General features: G+C 37.9%; 1 protein-coding gene across 1 annotated transcript in view; it reads right to left on the minus strand.

The window, feature by feature from the left end:
* SHOC1 (shortage in chiasmata 1) overlaps positions 1-13,157 on the minus strand; it is a 57,671-nt gene extending 44,514 nt beyond the window's left edge. The window contains exons 1-4 of the mRNA XM_080371072.1: positions 12,711-13,157; positions 9,438-9,567; positions 8,777-8,872; positions 2,685-2,855 (exon numbers count right to left, since the gene is read on the minus strand). Coding sequence (XP_080227198.1) covers positions 2,685-2,855; positions 8,777-8,872; positions 9,438-9,567; positions 12,711-12,755 — 442 coding nt within the window. The 5' untranslated portion in view covers positions 12,756-13,157. The remainder of the gene's footprint in view (positions 1-2,684; positions 2,856-8,776; positions 8,873-9,437; positions 9,568-12,710) is intronic.
* Positions 13,158-22,527: the final 9,370 nt, after the last annotated feature.

Raw genomic sequence — 22,527 nt, forward strand, 5'->3', positions numbered from 1 at the left:
ATTGTATCTTTTTATTGTAAGGGGCTCCAGTACTTAAAGAATATGAAAAAATGAGGGTTTTTTTTCCAATTAATATCATTAATCTGATATGTTTTAAATATTTTCATTAGTGCATTTCTTTGTTAATTTTAATGTGTTTTAACCTGTTACTCCCCACCTCAGGAAAGCATGCCTATGCAAGAATGCATGCTCTGAAGTACCCTCCTGAAGCAGACAGAAGGAATCACATACCTAACTGCTTTCCTAATACATACTTTTACAACTGGAGCAATAGGTAGAGTTTGAAATGCACCAATGCCAGTGTTTGAAATCCATACAAAAGTGAACTGAATTGCCACTTTGTGATTTTTAGGAAGTGCACATTTTTAAATACTTTTATTTTCCAGAATTGTAACTTGAATGCAGCATCATCACTTTCTTCAATTTAGTAATTTCTGATGATCGAAGCACTCAAGAAAAAAATTTCAATAGGCTTAATCATGTGCTCAAGTACTTTATCAATCAGGAAGCAAATATTCAGTGCATGTTTGAATGGCAGTTTCACTGACAGTGCTATCATGTGCTAGTGTAAAGCTAGTGCTCTTCCATTTAATGATACAAAGATGGTTGTCATTCCACTGTGACCTCTTTCTCATAACAGACAGCCTATGAAAAAAGAGGCTATTAACAGCATGCTAAATATTGAAATGTTGTTTGTAATCTGATATAAATATAATGTAATTGATTAGATGTTTAGAACTCTACAGTTACTAGACTGAATCAAATTGAGTTTTCAACTTCTGCGTTCAATGTGCTTTCAACTTTCTTACTGTTTTCCACTGCTATAGTCCAGTAACAACTTACTAGACACATTTTAAATGTGTGCGTAACCTACTACGCTAAACTTGACAACCTTATTGGAAACTTCTTCGCTTTAAACAAGAACCTTTAAATACTACAGCTCTTAGTAAGTATTATATGCAGTATTTCTTATATTACAGCTCAAAAAGTGAAACGACTGAAGAAATTGATTTTCTTCTCTGAAAGGAAGAATAGGATTACATTAACAGAAATAATAATGAAACATTTTCATATGCACAAGCTAGTGGAAAAAACCTCCTGCAGTAATAAACCAAGCTATTTAGAATTCAAATATAGCCTTTCTGTATTGGAAAAACAAGACTTAAAATGATCATTTGAAATCCTATATCACGTTCTTTCTTTTTTTCCAAACAAGTTAGAGAATTATGCCATATCACCCACAGTATTCCACTTCTGACAATTTTTATCTATCAGTTAACTTTCACGTTTTTGACCTCTCTGTATGTATAGTCAAACTTTTAATGAAACCTAGTCGGTTTTGTGCTGTTAACAGACTACCTGGCATTAGCAGGTTCTCAATGATACAAAATAGCTTGGAAATCTTTCAGAGTGGCAGCTTTAAAAAAATGTTAGAATTAATAATTCCCTCAAAAGTCAGCAGGCTTTGGCTAACATTTCCTTCTTTAATGCAAACAGAAAGTCAGAAAAAGGGTTGGCAGTAACACATCAGTTACTTTGAAAGATTATTGATTTGCTAATTCAGTAAACCAGTCATCAGAATCGTAAATAATTTCATGTCATCCCATAAAAACCATTATGAATCCAGTCTCTTCAGGTTGCCCTTTTATGTTTGTTTAAGTGCAACAGTTATCTGTAACTAGAAAAAATACAAAAGGTTTTATGATATTTATATGTTTTTTTTTCGTTTAGACTCCTGTCCATGGAAATTTAGCTCTCTTGATTGTTCCTAAGAAAGTCATAATTAAGACATGGGAAAGCATCTCAATTATTTTTATTCTCTTTGTAAGCACACAACATAGAGTGCTTTATTAATTATCCAAACCTTCTGACATTTGCCATCTAACTTAAAAAAAAAAAAAAAATCAGGTAATTACTTAATCATATGAATTAAGATTACTGTCTTTCAACTGACTGCAATACACTTGCATTGTTGATACTTTTTACTAGTAAATGTTAACTTGTACAATACTGTACAAGAACCACCTGTCTCCTCGCTGTTACCGTGGAGAAAAGCTCTTAGTAAATGATTACATTACTTTCCTTTTCCAAAGTAATATAATTGACAGATATATCAAAAAAACTATTGAAAATCTGATAGTTTAGAATAATAATTCATAATACAGTTGAATGAAACACTTGCTCAGCATTTTGCTTTTTGTGATCAGAATTCATTATAACTGTTAGGGAACTAATAATCATAAAATTTCAGAAAACACATTGGAGCACTACCCAGTCTGAACTATCTTTATCCCAGCAACAAAGCAGAAACTGCTTACTTCTTTTGCTTCTTGATACGGTAAAAGAACATGACACAAGGATCTGATTCTATTGAGGTACAAAGGATCATTTGCATTTTGATTAATGCCTGATAAGACCTACTTATTGTGATACTTTTTGACACCTCCTGCCATATATTTGATCAGCCTGAAACTTCTTTTGGTTTGCATCTGTCTTCAGCTGTAAAAACAAACCCTGCTTCTCCAGGGAATCAATCTCTCTTCACTGGTTGTATCTTCTGTAATTGCAAAGGCTGTGATCACCCAAATTATCTCTTCAATGTCTACGGATCATGCATAAGAAACTATGGAAGTTCACAAGCTGAGTCCACAAAAAGTAAGAAAACAGTGAATTAAACACTTTACCTTGACATTGTCCTTTAAATTCAGTGGCATAGTCAGTCTTCAAATATTTGTCTTGGGTGTATTCTTCCTTAAAAACATCCTTCATACGTAAAAAAGGTCCTTCTATGTCAGTCTGAGAATAGGGGTTTGAACTTGGAATAATTTCTATTAACTCATTACTAATATGGAAGTCTACAGAGGACATAGGTTTCCTATAAAGCAGAAAAAAAATCTTGATACTTAAGCCATTGTAAAAGCACTGTTATAACTTCCCTGATGGTTTAGTGAATCGATGGCACTCAGAAAGATACTCTAAGAACTTTGACAATCACCACATTCACTGAACAATATTGGAAATTACAGAGAACACTATTCACTAGATCCATGTCAAATTACATGTTTAATACCGCCAGCATTAAAATGAATAAAAGGGTTATGGATGGAAAAAAGCATCAAACCTATTAATGTCATAACATTTACAACAAAAATTTTCTGCTGAGTTAAATGTATAGTTGTGTTTCAAAAATCATGAAATTGCAAGTAACTGCAATAGGGCAAAGACAGGATAAATGAAGAAACAAACCCACTTCTCTTTCCTGTTACTCTTCATACTAATCTCATTATAACTGTTATTCATCAGGAAAAAAACCTGCTTGTCAAATAGCAAAATCATTTGACTACAGAAAAAAAAATCATAGTCCTGAGCTAATGATATATCTTGACAAAATATTTGTATTTTTTAATTAAAATATGATTGTTTTAATGCTACGTTATCTATATAAATGGACAGGAACAATAGACTGGCTCCGACTGATGAGTGCTGACATTTCTGAAGAACCCAAATTTTCTGCTCAGCTACACTTACTGAACTTTATATTCTAATTTGAGACAACTGATTTCTCAACTGTGCATCCTATTGATTTATTCAGTTTTTAAATAATCCTTTGCATTACATAATTTTGCTATTTGCTAGCCATCTGGAGGTAAATCTCATAAATGGAATCAGTACAGGAGTGCACCTCTGAATTTCGCTATAGGCCTTCATAAACATGAAGCATTTTAAGAGGCTACATATCTTTAAAAAAATCAACTATTTTACAGTATTTTTTAGTATAGCTCAGAAGTTAATTTTGAAACTACAAGTAGTATAGTTCACAAGCAACAATTACGCAGTATGAGTAATAATTAATGACCAAACTTTAATATGACATAAGCCTTTGAAAATCCCAAAACCTTAGAACACTGTGCCAAGTTACATGTGGGTAAAGTTTACTGAGATCAATGGGTTTCCCTATAGTTTTATAGATAGATCATACCTAAGGGAGTTGCAGATTTTGAGACTACATGGGCCAGCCTTTTCCAGATTCAAGCCCAGGTAAGGCTGTTCTGGAGAACAGTAAGTGCTTTAAATGACAGACTACTCTTAAATATGGAAACATATATTCCAAGTCATATAGCTATGCTTGTACACTGTTTTGAACACAGAAGGCACTGCATTTGAAATATGGAGAGTTGAGTCCCATTATCAAAATAAGTATAGTGATTAAGTGCATGCACTAAAGCTAGTAAGGGGTTTATCCAATTAAGTAATTTGGAAGTTCCTAGGAATTAGAGACTCACTTGCTTATCTCCTTTCCTGCCAGGTGTCCTGTCACCACTGCCTAGGCAGTCTGTGTCTCCTCAGTGTTTTTCTCCCACTCTGGGGTTTTCTCCTACCTGTTTTTTGTCCTCTTTCTGTTTCTCAGCCTCTCCAAAGAGATATTAGGCTCCCTGGCACTCTGAACTAATTTTCCCTGATGTATCAGTCCACTTCACTGATCTCTTTGATCACACACTCCACACTGGCTTACATGAAGAACTGTTAACAAAAAACTCACAAACCCAAAACCCCCAAGTTGACAAGCTTATGTCAAAATACCACCTCTTCTAATCTAGTTACCTAAAGTTTTATACACACAGAAAAGTATTAAAAAAAAATCTACAAAAAGTGCCTATTTAGCACAAAAACCTTGTGCCTACTGTTAAAACAGAACAAACGCATCTTCTGAGCAAAGTCTTAGCATAGAATGTATTGAATCTTATGACAAGCAATCTAAAGACACTGAACTCAATTATAACCATATTACATATCAGCACATCTGGGACATACTTTGATAATTATTATGCCAAACCTTAATTAAGTCTAGAATCTTTTAACTAGACAGTTAATACTTTTTTTGTACAACTCCAGGACTACAGTCCTCCTGTGTGCCATACCCAGCAGAGAATATTGTACTCCAGAGAAAAAGCCTACCATTTGTTTAAATGACAACAGCAGAACATTTTAATGCTTCTTCCTAATCAGTTTTGAAAATATTATAACATCTTGCTTATTTCCTGTCATCTGTTGTTTTAACTATTAGAAAGAAATTAGTGTTATCTATGAATTTACTTATCACGCTGTTCACTCCCTGTTTCTTACTAACAGTAAACCTATTGAAAAACACTTACTGTAAGTCAAGCTTTAAATATCCAAAATAAGCCACCTACCCTATTTACTGCTCATTCCTGTCTTTTCTCTGTGTGTCTTGCTTTGCACATACATGGCAGTATATTACATTCCTCACCAGGAATTCTTAAAATGATTTGTGATTAATTAAGTGTATTAATACTCCTTAGTCCTACCCACAGGGCATCCTAAATCCTAAAATACCGGAGTTATTTAAATTCTCTTTACTTACCTTAAACAGAACGCAAAGCACTTAAAGAATGTGAAGCACAAAGACATCTTCTCCTCCTAAGTTTAACTCCTTGCTCCTTATTCCCTAGTCTCATTCCAATTAATATTTCACTGGTACACAGACTAAGCCCACTTAATTCTAAAATACATTACATGAAATAACCTCAAATTCTCTGTAACTCAAGTCTAATACATGCACTGATTTCCTCAGATTTATCTAGATATTATGATTAACTTAAATGCAAAAACAACAGGTAAAAGTAAATGCTGCCTGGTCTAATAAACTTCATTCTTGGAATTTAGTATCCCTTGAGATGGCATCTAATTGACTCTTGAATTGCTCACTATAGATATCTAAATGACACTGTATCTTTATAACAACTATTATTTGGCAATTTCTTTTTCTGTTACTGTTATTAGTCTAGACAATGTCATGGGTGATATCTTCCCATGTGTTTTGCAGCAGCCTCATAACATTTATCACTCTCTGAAGGTGCACAGATTATTATATTACATAGAGTAGTCTTATTTTTTCCTGAAGATGCAGTTTGTAATTTCAGTTTTCTTCAGTGCAGCATACAGCATTAATCCAAACCTATAGTTCAAGCCTGTTATAAGGCAGAATCATTTCAGATACAGTTAATGTCATAATTACCTTTATATCATAAGATCTCAAAATCTATATAATTTTCTTTTAAAATGCAGTGGTGTACTCGTTACATTGATAGATGCTGGACTGAATTAAAACCTGAAAATACAATCAAATGCTTCCACTTCACAGGATCACAAATCACAAAACGGTTGAGGTTGGAAGGCATCTCTGGAGGTTATCTAGCCCAACCCCAGTTAAGCTATTCAAATGCAAGTCTCCAAAGTAACATTTCAAGGTTGGTTTTGGCAACGTAAACAAGTAAGTATATTTTTTTTACTTTGATTTTGCTGTTTCTATAGCACAATAAAATTTCTGCATTTGTGCAAAACCATTCTTTTATTTGTTATTTAATTTTTAATATATAATATATAAATAACATAGACTTAATATATTATATATTAATGATACATTTTGAAATATATTTAATTTTTAAGATTTTTCCATTTTTTACATTCAGCAGTTAAAATCACCCAACTTTCACATAATATGCATTCTTTATAGTTCAATTGTTAGGGGAGAGATAGGGCTTCAAGTCCAAACTTTTAAAAGTACTCAGACATTTCTTCATTTAGTACCACATGCCTGAGGACAAGATGCAGAGGGCCTATACAGCTAAAAGTTAGCCACTTCAACATCTGTTAGTTATCTGAATCCTAAAGAGACATGAAATGACAAGAAGAGAACAGTTGTTAGCCTAAAGAGCGCATTTCCCAAGACAGAAATGCAAGCATCACAAGGAAACCCACTCAGTTCTCCTACAAAGCCTTACAAAAGGCTTTCTGTCATTATTGTTTTCAGAAGGTGAAGACTTCCAAAGGACCAAGCCTGAAAACATTTTACAGTTACTTCGTGCTTCTTTTTGTTTTTCAAAAAAGAGAAGGGGAAGTTGTATTAAAAATCCCTGTCAAAATAATGTTGAAAGTTACAAAGGAGGTCGCTGAAAAGTTAGAAAACTTTCAAATAGACTTAGACCCTTCTTAAAAATTTGTACTATATTATGTCCTACTGGGTACTGTGTTTAGTAAAGCTGTGATCATAAATAATTTTTGTTTCCAATCTTCTGGTTGACTGAGTGATGAAAATTGCTCATTGCTATGATCTTCACTATTGAGCATATGGCTGTAGGCCATTTAGTAAAACTCAAGTTGAATACAAATACACTATCTTGGATATTTCTAATAGCATTGTGAGAAAACCAGAAACGTAACTCATTAATATTCACAAGATTTCCATTAAAATGCCAATATTGTAATCTACATTCTCTAGAACAAAACTGAGATACTCATGCTAGATGCCAATCCAAGGCATCAAACTCCTAGCCTTTCACAGTATTTGGCATTTTTCCATGTTAAAGCACTAGCATTTTCAGTTATGAGCACTCATCTTCTTTGGATCTGCCAGAAAATAAAGAGGAGGACATTCAGTGGGTAACTGCAGAGGTTTTGGTTCAAATGGTTTGCCCAAAATCACACAGGAGTTTTGACAAAGCCAAAACCAGAATAATTTCTGCAGGCAGCATTCAACTTACTTTAACAAGCTTCAGGAATTATGTAATACTAGGAAAACACAACCTATCCTGGGTGTATTATGATCATTAACTAATGATCGAAGAACTACACAGAACACCAAGAGAGTTAACTGCCCTTTTAAATTAAGGACAAAGATTTTTTTTTCCCCAGAAACCTCCCATTATGTGCTTTTTATTCTAGCTTTCTTTTCCTGCAGTAACCATGTGTTTGTATGTAACTATGTACTTCTGTACCTCCTTTTCATGAAATACCACTTGTACAGGAAAAGCACCTCTCTATTGTTACAAAAGAGGCCAGATTTCACAGACAGCCACATCATTCTCTGCACAGCCTTGATCCACTCTATAAGCATGATATTTCCATACCATGAATGAGCAGAGAGTTAAGCCAAAAAAATTGTATGTAGCAATGCAATTAAAGATTGTATCACAGTGAAATCACAGAGTGCCAATGTAAGGTCCTGGCAAGCCTGGTGCTGACATTTTCTGTCATGATTATTTTCCAACCACAAGTTTTATTCACAACCACATTTTAATGGAGATTTGAAGATAACATAGATTTTACACTGGCCTGTAAAAGTGTAAAAGTAATTCCCCTATTAGTTTCACTCTGATGACTGACAGAAGAAATACACACAATTTACTGGCTTTGTAGAACAGTTATGTTCTTTCACGTCTTAATGTATGCTGTAAAGGCTGTGTTGCAAACCTATTTTTAAAATGAACTATTTCAGAGTTCATTTGATGTATTTTGACTTTATACATGTAATTTTAAAATAAATACTTCTCTCTTTAATTGCTATAATGCAAGTTTGTCTATTTATAGCTGCCTTTTACACCTTTTCAAAAGTTTGTAAATACTTTTCTTTGAATAGGTTCATCTACACTTACAAGAGAGAACTGTCTTGGGGGGTGGGGGACAGAATGTCCTCATGGCTTATTTTCATGCTCATGCACACATTTCAGAGACCTCTAATGTCACAAATAGATTACACAACCATTACAAAAAAGAGATAAAGAAGCAAAGAACTCCATAAACACACAATACTACTTTTACTTAAAAAGGCATCTTTAAGCTATCTGCTACAGTGTACAGCTCCAGGGCACTGCAGACTGCCTACCATCAGAAAACCTTTCCATATTCTGTTATTGTCATTAGCTTACCATTCACAAAGTACCTGAATGATATCAAAGGAATCATATACTTTTTTAACTTAAGGTTACTGACTTTTCCAGGAAATCCTCCACAGATAAACTTTTCTTCCACTGATCCAATACCGAAATAGTGATCATGTTCTGTGTTGAAGTAACTAAGACAAAAAGAGAGAAAAAGAATTACACAGAAATTATTAAAATTTGATCAAACTATTCCAGAGGCTAACCAAACTTTATGCACATGTGCAGAAGAAACAATGGTTTTAGTTTTCATTAACAAAAGTAAATGCAAATTTACTTTTAAAATATATATATGCTTACCTCTATGCTTGGAAAGCCCCAGTTTTTTCTGCAGCTCAAGAAATCAGCATCAACTTTCAAACCTCTCTCAAAACTAATCAGATTTAGTATTTTACTTATCTCTGATCATTGCTTTTCTTCCATGACCACATGTCCGGACAGAAAGTTTTCCGGAAATCTCTAAAAACTAATCAAATATTGTACTCATTTATGATGCCATACACAAATAAATATCCATTACCCATTTGTTTCTACTTACACAATGAACACACTCTACCTTCAAGAGCTATCTGAACTGACATACTGCTACTTCTAGAAATAATGTATTTTTAAATGAAATGATCATGTTATACACAAACACAAGCTTTTCCTTTAATCCACAGTAAATGTAAACCAAAACTTAAGGACTGTATAACCTACTTCTGGTCCATGGCTTCCTATACTTATCATCAGCAAAGAGTCCAGTGAGATGATACTTTTCATCTTGATGTAAACTGGGAGGCAAGCAAAGTGATAACTTCCAGATGGAAAACTTCTGCCTTGCTATAATCTGCACAAAAAAAGGCATATGATAAAATTATGAGAGAGACAGTTCCATTCTTCTTCTTTTTGTGCACTACCTCTTTAAACAGTCCCACTATTTTCAGGTGTTTTCTACTAGAACATAGTATTTTATAGTTAATTTTTTATTTTTTGGTAAAACTGACAGAGTCCAAATTAAGAGAAGATATTAACATTTACCTGACTTGATGGTTAATGTTTAATCTATACTTCTGCATATGCAAAATCTCACATACCCTTAACTACACTTACCTAAACTTTGTGTGTGCAATTACAAGTGCTTATCTTAACGCTTCCATTGATGTCCTGAGCTGATGTGTATATAAGCTGATTTAAGTGCTCATAATATTATAAAGCCTCTCAGCTTTCATGTGCCACTACAAGCTAACAAAAGCCCTTTATAAATCCTTTTATCTCAATAAAAACAAAGAGGGAGCATGGTAGTAATCAACTGAATTCTAGAATTAAATAGGCAACACAGCGACTTCAGTAACTCTTCACTGAAGACCACCTTCAACAAACTATGTAACAGTTCTTTTGTCACAAAACCCCATGTACAGTACTGTATAAATACCACAGAACCACGGAATAAACAGTGAGTTTAGGAAGCAGAGAAATATTATTATTACATAGGGGGTTGGATTTAACAAGTTTATAGTTTAGAAAGATGTCCTCAAAACTTCTGGGGTGTAAAAGGTATATTAGAAAAGGCAACTAGGTACAGAAATGGAGGAAAACACCATGAATGAGACTAAAAACTTCTTTCTAGTTGTAAGTACATCACTTGATTTCAGCTTTGTTGCTTCAGGTTCTAGAAATGTCCATTTCAGCATATGTTGTCAAGCCAGTTATAGCTTGTACCATTAGGCATCTCAGGTGACAAACTAGAAATAGTTCACTGACTTGGACTGCTACCAGAACTACCATGCTGTTGGTGCACTTTTCAAACGTTCACGTATCGGTAGACAGAAAAGGAAAGGAAGGGGAAGGGGAAGAGGGGGGAAGGGGGGCAAGGGAAGAACAGGGGAACCAAGACAAGGCAGGGCAAGAACAGGACATGGGGAAGCAATGTGAGCAAACAATGTCAATTCTGTGAAATGCCACTGTTACAGATCCTTTACCCATTTCACTTTAATTCTTTGTGGGATAGTTACAGGTCTGTAAATGACAGTTAAATTTAACATCAAAGGCAAAAACTGCTGTCATCATAGCATCTTTTCTTTAGAAGGTTCTTCTAAAAAATTTGTTCCCATCATACTGATCTAATGCATTCCCTCTCGCCCAAATCAGAGTATGACTTTTCCCCAGAAGAAGGCAGAAACAACTACAAGCAACTGGACCTATGTCTTCCCCGTATTACTGGCTGTACATCAGTTTAAGTAATCTGTATTGAACTTAGTGCTAAAACAACTGCATTTATCATAATATAAAGCACAGCTAGTGAAGTTCCTGGTAGAGATAACCTTTCTCTTCATTTGAACAAGCTGTAAGGACTGTGACGTACAGCTCCCAAAGTACTCTTAGGTTACGTAAGAATGACCTGCTGGAGTCTAGGTAGAAACTACTGAACAAATAAATACAAGCTATACTATCAGAGATGAGAAATAAATGTTTTAAAACAGTATGTAGTTTTACTGAATCTAACTTTAGCTTGATAGTTAAAATTGTTTCCAATCACTGATGTTTGTAAAGTGGAACAAATACATCCTAGGGCTATCATCACAGATAATGGCCTTAAAACAGGAAAATTGTGCATTTTACAGAACATTTTAAATGAATTTGTTTTAAGTGTACAGTTTAAGCTGAATTAGTTCAGTTTACAAAGCCTGCTAATACACAGCCTTTCTTTCCTTTCTCAAATATATAGAAGTGTTTTTCAAGGCCATTATTAATGGCTATGGTATTTAACCAATGCACATTTACCCGTTTCTCAAAGAAATGAAAAGGTCTTTGCAAAATTCTCTCTTAACTGCAAGACTTTATGTGCATTTTTATAGTTCCATACAGCCTGCATATCATACATACAGCTTGTCACTATCATGTAAGAGAATACTGAAGTTCTAAAGATGACTTTGTAACCACACCTACAACACAGCATGAGGAATCTAACTCATGTCTCTAAGTGACTAAAAAGCCTCCCTTCTTCAAAGGTGTATTTATACTGGGCAGCTGGAAAAAACATATCCAGGGTTGATAAAAATGCATAACAAGTATATTAAGAGCAGGATTCCACATCCAGTTGAGCCAGATGTGTGCAGAAATCGAAGTTTGAGACGCCCGTTGAATACTGGCATTTCCTAAGAACTGGAAGCATTAGGCAAGTGCACTTGATATATCAGACGCCTGAAAAGGAAATGTAACTATCATGTACTTTCTAGAAGGAGGGTAGAAGTTAGGCACAAGAGCTGAACAAGAAGTTGCGGTGACACTAGAGATGTCCCCTTTTGGCAAACTGCCAGAGTAGTTTTTTATTTAGCTCATAGACTTTCTTTGAAAATGTAAAAAAGTGAATACTCAATTAATTAAGAGAGTATGCTTCAATGATAAGCAGTTGGTAATATCACACAGATGTGGACAGGAAGAACAGGACTTCATAAGGTTTCTATGTCTTAACTGATCAACGTCTATAAAGCCAAAATATTCACTGAAGGTGTGAAAAAACATCTGCTTTCCATGAATTTAATCTAAAACATTATAAAAACTCTTTCCTACCATCAGTAGGGAATACAGTACTGTGTATACTATCCTAATACATATTAAAGTAGCTAGAAAATGTGATTTGTTCTCCAAAAAGTCATTAATCAAATTTTCTGCATTAGAAGGCACAGTGCACCCTCCAAAGAAAGCTCTAAACAGGAAACTGGCTATAAAACACAACTACAAGTGCAGCAGACATTAAAAAAAAAAATGATGCTCTTCAGTTTTGGCAAAATTTTACTTTAATTTTTTATTAGAAAAAGCCTGTAAATCACTTCAGTATATTCTCCTAGCAAGTGCAATGCAACAACCACACCGAAACAGAACTCCTAAGAAAGTAGTTATGGATATCGTTTCTTTAAATGTGCACTCAATCTTTTCTTCAGTTACTGACATATTTATTGCAGAATATCAAGAAAAATATTAAAACTATACCTCATATAAATAGTCTGTTGAGTGGTATTTTAAAGCCGCAAACATCTTGTTTTGTGATGTTTTCAATGCTTCATCTAGAAGATATACAGAATATGGATTAGTTAAAAACTTCCTATATCATGCAAAAATACTGAAACAGAAGGTTGAAATTAAGGTTCAACAGATGTAACTTCCTAATTTCTGCTAGCACATGACCTTGGATTGAATTTCCTATAGAAGGCAGCTACCCAAAGCATTCAGTATTCTTCCTTTGGAGGGATATAACACACTAACTACAGACCATGGACACAATTTTTATCCACAGGAACTGGGCTTTTGCGTTGCTTTTTTAAGCTGTGTCTTCTGCTGTTTATTTCATACAAAACCTTTCAAACCATTAAGTGAACATAAGCAATACAAATTACCTTCCCTAAGCAATACTTTTGAGAAACTAACTCCTTCAATTAATTTTTAGTAGTTCCACTGTCTAAACTATTAACTTTTTACTGCCTCATGTATTTATGAGGGGACTTTTTCCCTCTCCTTCAGTTTTTCCTTCAGGGAAAAGGTGACTGTATAGACTAGTTGTGAACAAGAGGTCCTGTTGGAACACCTGGTCTCTAAATTAGTTGATGTTTCTGATGGGAACCAGGAGCGAGATGAAAATTATAGGACAGAGATATGGTGTGAGTGCAAAACAAGGTATGTTGTTGCTCAAGTATGCATAAGGTAAGAGAATACTTGTTTTTAATTAAAATTAGCTAGGAGAGTCAAGGCTAGAAAAAGAGAATTCTATCCCACAACTGTACTATGTAAATGAAATATAACCAACATGAATTGTAAGGCCATAAGGAAAACCTGTGACAGAAGACTGTCTTCATATACAGCAGGTATCAGTAATATGATACTAGGCCAAAATTGTGTAGGTAATGATGCTGGAAATACCAGACTTGGGTATGGATGTTAACAGAACTAGGACCAATGAGGAAAAAGGAATTAGGGCTGTTTGCTTGCTTAAAAGGAGTCTGGGCAGGGAAAAGGAAGTGCAGGGGTAAAAAGGTAGGTTCAGAAAAATAAAAGAAACAGGGAACAAAGTATAAAATGAGATGGAGAACTAAATAGAGGGGAACCTTCTGACAGGAGGAAGGTGGATGGTTAGGGACAGTGGTGAACCCAATCAGAGGACCAAAAATGCTGGGGATGTTAAGTAAAACCTTTGGATAACCTGCTGGATCCTCCATCAGGTCTATGACCAACAGACTTGGTGTGTGAGGGTGGTACAAGGACAGTTGTGTTTGTAAGCAGGGCTAGATTTGTACCTTAACACTAAGTGCAGGAGGATGGGGAATAGAATTGGCAGTCCTGGCCTAACGGTTAGACTTTATGATCATAAAGGTCTTTTCCAACCTGAATGATTCTATGATATGTATCACTTATTAAGGTTTCTTTATGGCAATATAACCATACATTCTTAAAATGCTGAACAATGTAATTGTAACTATTATGTGCAGCAAGGCAGCTGCACATTAATACCACTAATAGTAGTGAACTGCTTAGTTGCCACTCAAAGTACTACTAGTTTCTTAAGAGGATTTCACTTAATCAGTAAGCATCAAAACCATCTCAATCAGGTATGTTTCAAGTTTCCAATTTAAAATAGGAAAAGCAATACTTAGAAATGGTAGTATGTGAGGATACAAGGAAAACCACAGAAAACCATGACCCTGTTTCATTCTCCAGGCACTCCAAGGCACACCTCTTCAAGTAAGTGAAATATGCATAGGACGTATTTTTGCCGGCAGCAAATGTTTTTAAATCCGCAGTTTTCAAAATCGGTGAAGCATCGTCTGCGGCTACGTGGCGATGTATGACGGAAACGGAGAGCAGAAAAGACATAAACCAACCTGGCGCGACACGCCACACCACACGCCACACCGGCACCGCCCGGTCCCGCCGCCCTCACCTCAGGAGCCGGCACTCCTGCCCCGCCCCGCCCTCCGCCCGCGCGGGAAGTGGAACCGGCACCTCTGATTGGCTGCCGCCCCTCCCGCCCTCGGCGCCCACGGCCGCGCGGCCGGCGGGGGCGTTCCGCCCTTTGCCGCGGGGCAGCGAGCGGGCGGCGGCTGAGGGGCCGGCCGCGGTGTAGCTGTGGGCCCCGCCTGTCGCCTCTCGGGGACCGGGACAGCCGTGTTACCTCAGGAAAGGGTTATTGACTCAGCGCTGCCGGGGAGTTGTACGCGAGAAGTCTCTGGCGACTGACCGGGGGAGCTGTGCTATTCTTAGAATGCTGCAGCCTGCCCTTTACAGGCAGCGTCGCCAGGCGGTCACAAGTAGACAGGCCCTAATCTCTGTGTAAAATAAAAACTCTCAGGAGGAGCAGATAGGAAAGCTTGCATGATATTCGAAGCTGAGATAAACACGTTTCTAAAGCAGTTGATGCCACTGTATAGATACTGCTGTATATACATTTATGTCAAAGTATTCTGGAAGGTCGTTAGCATTACACAAAGCTGTGCATAAAGTTTGGGTCAAGCTGACTCACTTTCTCAAGTATCCACCCTCTCAAGTTGTCAAAACTGATGAAGGAAAGGACATCTAATCAAGGGAGTCTTGGGAAACAAAGAATAGACCATGATAAGAACAATTGTGCAAATTATGTGGAAAGAAGCCTCCAAGGGAGAAAGTTCTGACTGCAAGAGAGACAAACTGATAAGGGGCTGCAACCCACTGAAATTAAGTCGAAAGTGGGACAAAGGCAGCTGTGGTGGTGGGAGATCGTGACCTCTGACCCAAAGAGCCCCCCCCGAGGGAGGGCAAACCCCGGCCTGGGGAGCACGTGCAGGTGGTGACAAACTCCAGCAGCGCTATCGGAGGGTGCACGCCGCTTCGCATTAGAGGCGAGAAACTCGTAACCAGTCCTGTGTGTGAATGGAAATGAGTATGTAATGTGCTAGGAATGTGCAGGTACTCTGCTGCGTATAACGTGTATCCTCGAGTAACTCGCAGAGCACGCTTGGGGGAAACATTCCCCCGTGCTCCCAGCGCTGTAATAAAGACTGCCTGTCTTCTAAAACTTCAAATCCAGTCTTAGAGGGTTTCTCTCCATGAATGACATTACGGTATCACAGTAAATGCAATTAAGTAACTAAATTTCATCATCCATCCACTGGTAGCAGCTTGTATGGGAGAAGCTTAAAGAAAAGATAAAGGTAGTTTTTAAAGTGATTGTGTCTAAAACATCTGCTGACTCACTATCTGTTACCTCAGGAACAGAAATAGAATGAGGCCAGAATTTAATATCCAGCAATGTTTCTGCTTCATATGCTCAGCAAGTGTATGGAATGTCAGTTTCCACAAATAGCTGTCAACTTTGAGAGGTGATTTGGGTTTTTAATTTTATTCTTTTTTTTTTCTTCTTCTTTTTTTTTTTTTCTTCTTCTTTTTTTCTTCTAACTGCTTGTCTAAATTGCTCCCACCTTAGGCTGTGGAGCAAATAGTGTTTCTCAGCAGGCAGTTCAGCATCAAATTTCTGCTATGGTCCAGGCTCTGACTAATCCCTGGACTGTCAGAAATCTCAAGACTAATTGTGAGAATGCCCTCTCTTCCTGGCACATCCTCCCTTCTCCCTCCCCCAACAACACAGATCCTAGCTGCCGCTAGGCTCAGTTCTGCTTGCTGGAATGGCACCTTCTTTACTGTGGTTGGCACCAAAAGCCATTATATTGCATGTCCTTACCTCACCTCCTTTTACCTGTGGAAGTGGATATCCACAAAGGATGCATCAGAAGAGTGGAAATCTTTGGTAATGCTGCAGCAGGTGGATTCAGCCTGTTCTTATGATAGTATTGGGACTCTGGAAAATATGGCTCCTCCAAGAGCCCCTTGCAGGTTGAATCCCAGATGAACATAGATTTCCATGGGCAAAATAAAAAAAGACTTTTCACTGAGGTTTTAAGAGCTCCACTAGCTTTTGTATATCCCAGTGAGTGTAAAAGTTAAGTAAAAAGCATATGAAAGGATGCTGTCTTTACCACTACAAAATACTATTTTTTTTTTTTTTAACAGAGAGGATAGGTTTACCCCAGCATTAGCATAGAGCTTTTCCAAGCACGGGCATATTGCAAATGTTTCTCAGGCAGGTGTTCTATGAGAAATGCAAATCTCAATACGTCATTGTTCTCTCAGTATTTATATTTTAAAAATTTATTTTTTTTCTGCTCTCTAAGAAGTAGAAGACAAATTGGTGGGCTAAGTAGGGATAATACACAGAACACGGGATCTTCCAATTAAAGTATTTCAGAAGCAGTCCTCTCCCAGATGGAATATAGAAAAATGCATGCTTTTACCCCAGACCAGGAAAAAAAGTAGCAGTATATTATGTGTAACTGAAAAAGATGTTACCCTCCAGCAGCAAAGCCTTTGAAGTACCTGGAAAAGGTAAAAGTAATGACAATGACTAGAGCAGATCAAGTACTTTACGCAGCAACCCCAAGAAGCAATGCAGCAACACATACTGTAATTAGGGGATAGAGATATCCTGTGAAGGTTATGGTATCTCCAGTTTTTCTTCATCAGATTGAAGAGTTTATGGGGTACACATCCTGCAGAAGAAAATTGGCAGCAATTCAATTCATAGTTACCTCCATGACTCTTTTCCTCAGATATACCTGTAACATGGGGATTGTTTGTGTGGCTGATAAAAAGTGGTAAGTGGTACATGCTAGATATGTTATTGCTGTTACGATTAAGATCACAAATGGAAGAAGTTGTTCCAGCTCACTGCCAGAATGCAGGCAAAGCCTTTCTCTGTGCAGGATGCCAGCGGGGGCTACGCGAAATCGAAGTGGCAGCTTTGGAACTCATTGGGCAAGTACATACTTTCTTAGTAAGAATACATGCTGCATCTTGGTTGGATTTCTAGTGAGTGAAGCTGATAATGTTACGCATGGGAATAACATGAATGCCAGTTAGTGCTGTCTATCAGGGTAAGGAATGTGGGGAGAGATGAGATGCAATCTGGCAGCTGCATGTGTTTCTCATCATCTTTTACAGTCAGGCTGCTCTTTAGAATTGCCAGAAATGATGATAAAATGTTTGGTTTTAGCCCTGACCAGTGCTACAGAATCTAGCCTGTGCTCTTTCCTCAACTTTCTTAAAATTTATCAGTGAGCTCCAGAGAGACTTTTTTTTGGAATATATTGGAGGGATGAGCAAAAGACGACTATGTGTACACTCATAATCTTGACTACATCTCCTTGTTCTCTAGAAAATAGTCTATTTTGAGCTGGATCACAGCTGGTCTAATTCAGCTTAACCATATATAAGTGACACCAACTCTTGTTAACTGAGAGTTTAGTCCTGTGCCTTTGTTATGTCTCTTCCTTTCTTCCTCATTTCATTTTGTTTTAGTAATAGAAATCAGACCTGAACGTAAAATACTACTAAGCAAGAAGGCAATGAAGTTGTAAAGAAATATTTGTATTTGGAGAAAAGAAGTATGTTGCTTCATATTGCTTTGAGATCAGAAGAGATTGAAAATGTGTGAAGTTGCAGATTTGTTTTTTCTAGAGGAATCAATCATTTTATTTTTGAGGTTTTATTTACTTGGATAAAATGTAACAGAGTTATGCCTGATTTGTTCTTTCAGTATGTGTATTCCTCAAGTGCAAGTTATTCAAAACCTCCACAGACATGTAAACAATATACTTTCTGTGTTACTCATCAAGAATTTTTATAAACCAGCTAAAATAAACAAAACAAGTGTTCATTCTACAAAAGCAGAATTTGAAGATGGCACAATAAACTAAGGCATCCAGAAAAACAGAGAAAAAGGTTAGCTACACAATGTAACTACATAAATGTACCACAGACATTCGTTTGGAAGTACACCTTCCTATGATGCCTTTCATTCAAGTTGCTGCTTTGCATCACTACTCTGTTGTAACATGTAATAATATTTATATGGGAAATGTATGTTGAAAGAGACATACTTTTCTGCCTCAGCCATTGGTGGAAGGCTGGCAAATTTTGGGAAAGATGCAGCAGCTGCTGAGAGAAAAGTAGGGGGAACTGAAACACACATTCAAAGCATGTCCTTGAGTCACATGTTTGTACTTGACCTGTGATGCTTAGATACTGAAATGAGAATAGTGGTAAGAAGTTGAACACAATACATTGCTCTTTTATTTGCTTTGTATTTTATATAAATTTTATTAGCTGTAGAGGCCTTCTTAGCCTTCCACGTAGTTGTTTAGGGGCTAGAATAAGATGCCTCAGCTATTTTAGGTGGAAATGGCAGCTTTGATTCGTATTTGCTTAATACAGAGTTTGTTAATGATGAGGAAAGCAATATAGGCTCATAGAATAATTTAGTTTAGAAGGGACATCAGGAGGTCTCTAGATCAACCTCCTGCTCAAAGCAGGGTCAGACATCAGATCAGATGAGATTGCTCAGGGCTTTGTCCAGTTAATGGGCAGTCTGGAAATCTCCAAGGTGGACATGGCATAACCTCTTTGTGTCCCAGCTCCACTGCGTGGCTGTCTTTGTGGGTGAAAATCTTTTCCATATCTCCAGTCTAAACCTCTCTTCTTTGAGCCTATATGGGCTGTTGCTACCCAGTGTGCTGCTAGCCCCTGCTCAGCTCACTGCCTGCCAGGGCCCAAGGCTGTCCCTTCAGAGGTGCTCCCTGGTCCCACTGGCCCCAGCCAGGATCACTGCTGGGCTTCTGCCTTTCCAGGGCTGTGCATTTGTCTTGGCTGAGGTTCATGGGGTTGATGTTAGCTCCTCCTTCCTGCCTGTCCAGTCACCTCTGAATGGCAGTCCAGCTCTTTTGTGTATTGACTGGTCCTCATGACTTAGTGTCATCTGCATAGTTGGTGAAATTGCACCCCCTTGCCTTGTCTAGATCAGTGATAGAGACCTTGAAAAGGACAGGTCCCAGGATAGATCCTTGGGAACTTTTACCTGCCTCCAGGTTGAGTATGACCCACTAACCAGCACCCTCTGAGCCTGACCATCCAACCAATTTTTTACACATCTATTTTTTCATCCATTCATAGAACAGCTTTCCTTTTCAAACTCCAAATTGAGACATTATTTTTTTTGCTTTGTTTCTTTTCACAACAGAGAAGCTTCAGGAGCTCTTTATGCCAAATTCTTTCTTGTGTTGTATAAGAAGAATGGGGCAAGCAAAATCATCAGTTTTTTTCACTGAAAGCTGAAAAGGGCTGTCAAATAAGCTTGTGGAGCTGTGAAGCTTAATAGATAACTAACTATTCCTCTTGATTTAGGAGATTTTAAAACAACTGGTTCCTAACCATCATTGGCTCCATTCCTGGGCTTTCCACTGTAAGATTATAAAATCATCATAGAACTGTTTGCGTTGGAAAGGACCTCAAAGATCATGTCATTCCAGCCCCACTGCCATGGGCCAGGACACCTTCTACTAGACCAGGTTGCTCAAAGCCCCATCCAACCTGGCCTTAAACACTTCCAGGGGTGAAGCATCCACAGCTGCTCTGGGCAACCTGTACCAGCACCTCACCACCTGTGAGAGTTACTGTGAGAGTAAAGAATTTCTTCCCAGTATCTAATCTAAATCTATCCTCTTTCAGCTTAAAACCATTACCGCTCATCCTGTCACTATACTGCCTGATCAAGAGTCCCTCCCCATCTTTCCTGTAGTCCCCTGTTAGGTACTGCAAGGCCGCTGTAAGGTTTCCTTGGAGCCTTCTCTTCTCCAGGCTGAACAACCCCAACTCTTCCAGCCAGTCTTCATAGGGGAGGTGCTCCAGCCCCCGATCATCTTTGTGGCCCTCCTCTGGACTCACTCCAACAGGTCGAATTTCTTATGCTGGGGCCCCCAGAGCTGAATGCAGTGCTCCAGGTGGGGTCTCATGAGAGTGGAATAGAGTAGCACAATCCCCTCCCTCGACCTGCTGGCACACATGTTTTGATGCAGCCCAGAATACAAGTGGCTTTCTGGGATCCTAGTGCACATTGCCAGCTCGTATTCAGTTATTCATCCACCAACATCCTCTGCAGGGTTACTGTCAATCCACTCATTGCCCAGCCTGTTATCCATGTTTGGGATTGCCCTGACCCAATGCACAGGACCTTGCACTTGGCCATGTTGAACTTCATAAGTTTCACACAGGCCCACCTCTCAAAGCTGTCAAGGTCTATCTGGATGGCATCCATTCCTGCTAGAGTATCAACTATACCACACAGCTTGGTGTCATCTGCAAACTTGCTGATAGTGCACTCAATCCAACTGTCCAAGTCCCTGACAAAGAGGTTAAATAATATCAGTCCCAATACCAACCAGCTTGTCACTGGTCTCCGCACAGACATCAAGACACTGACCACAATTCTTTGAATGTGACTATCCAGCGAATTCTTTATCCACTGAGTGGTCCAGTTGTCAAATCCATTTCTATTTTAGAGAAAAGGATGTTGTGTGGGACAGTGTCAAATGCTTTGCACAAATCCAGGTAGATGACATCAGTCACTCTTCCCAATGGAATCATTCTCCAGTGCTGTAACCCTGTTATAGAAGGTCACCAAATTTGTCAGGCACAATTTTCCCTTTAGTGAAGCCAAGTTGGCTGTCGCCAATCACCTTCTTATTTTCCATGTGCCCTAGCATAGTTTTCAGGAGGACTTGCTCCATGATCTTGCTGGGCACCAAGGTGAGACTGACTGGCCTGTAGTTCCCTGCGTCTTTTTTCCCTTTTTAAAAATGGGGTTATGCTTCCCCTTTTCAAGTCAGTGGGAACTTCACCAGTCTGCCATGACTTTTCAAATATGATGGATAGTGGCTTAGCAACTTCCTCTGTCAGTTCCCTCAGAACCTGTGGATGCATCTCATCAGGTCCCATGGACTTGTGCACCCACAGGTTCCTTGGATGGCCTTGAACCTGGTCGTCTCCTACAGCGGGCAGTACTTCATTCTCTGTGAATTGGATGGCATGGGTCTTCTGATAGAACCATCTTTTGTAAATATGGCTGTATAAACACAATCAGTTGTGTGGATTTTAGAGGCTGAACAGCAACAGCTGAGAAAAATCTTGCTTATAATTACAGTTCATCTAGAAGAAAAAAAATGCAGAAAAATCACTAATGTGAAGAACAAACAAAGCTTTCTTAAAATTCTGTGGTGGTCTAATTGCCTCTTATATGCTGTAAAGTATGCAACTGAGTCATTAATGAGCTGTCTGTTTCCTTGTAAGTGAAGTGATTAAATTAATTCAAGGTAAAATACTGTTCTGTGCAGGGGAAGGAATGAAGAAGGGAAGGAGAGCAGGGAGAATCCATCTTACAGACATTACAAAGTGGTCTCTATCACAGTATCTTGAAAGTGGTGAAAGTGGTAAGCACACATTTCAGAATGAAAACTACACTTAGGCGGTTAGTCCTTTATGTCCTGCTCTTGCTCTCTCACTCATGTTGCAGACCCCATTGGTTTCAGTGGAAAGAATTCTTTCTCAGTAGGGTAAATAAGAGGGTTGTACAATCTGGGTTGTACCATCCCTGACTGTGTGAGCAGACCCTGTCTGTGCACAGTCTCACTACCTTCTGACTGTACAAAATTTTGTGTAAGGCTTTCTTTCTGTGATGAATAGACTTAATCTGGGTGTGACTCCATTACTGGACTATTAAGAGAGAGAAATGTGTACTCAGTTCCAGTTAAAGAAACCTGAGTTCATCACAGGTGAGTGTCTTAATGCAAAGTCATTCACAGCTTTAATACATGAATATAGCATTGAAGTTGCTTTTGCAGATCTACTTCCAGTGAGTCCAGTGAAATCAATGTTTCTACTGGATTTTAAATGCAGT

The sequence above is a fragment of the Falco punctatus genome (assembly GCF_963210335.1).
Source record: "Falco punctatus genome assembly, chromosome: Z".
Taxonomy (NCBI): Eukaryota; Metazoa; Chordata; class Aves; order Falconiformes; family Falconidae; genus Falco; species Falco punctatus.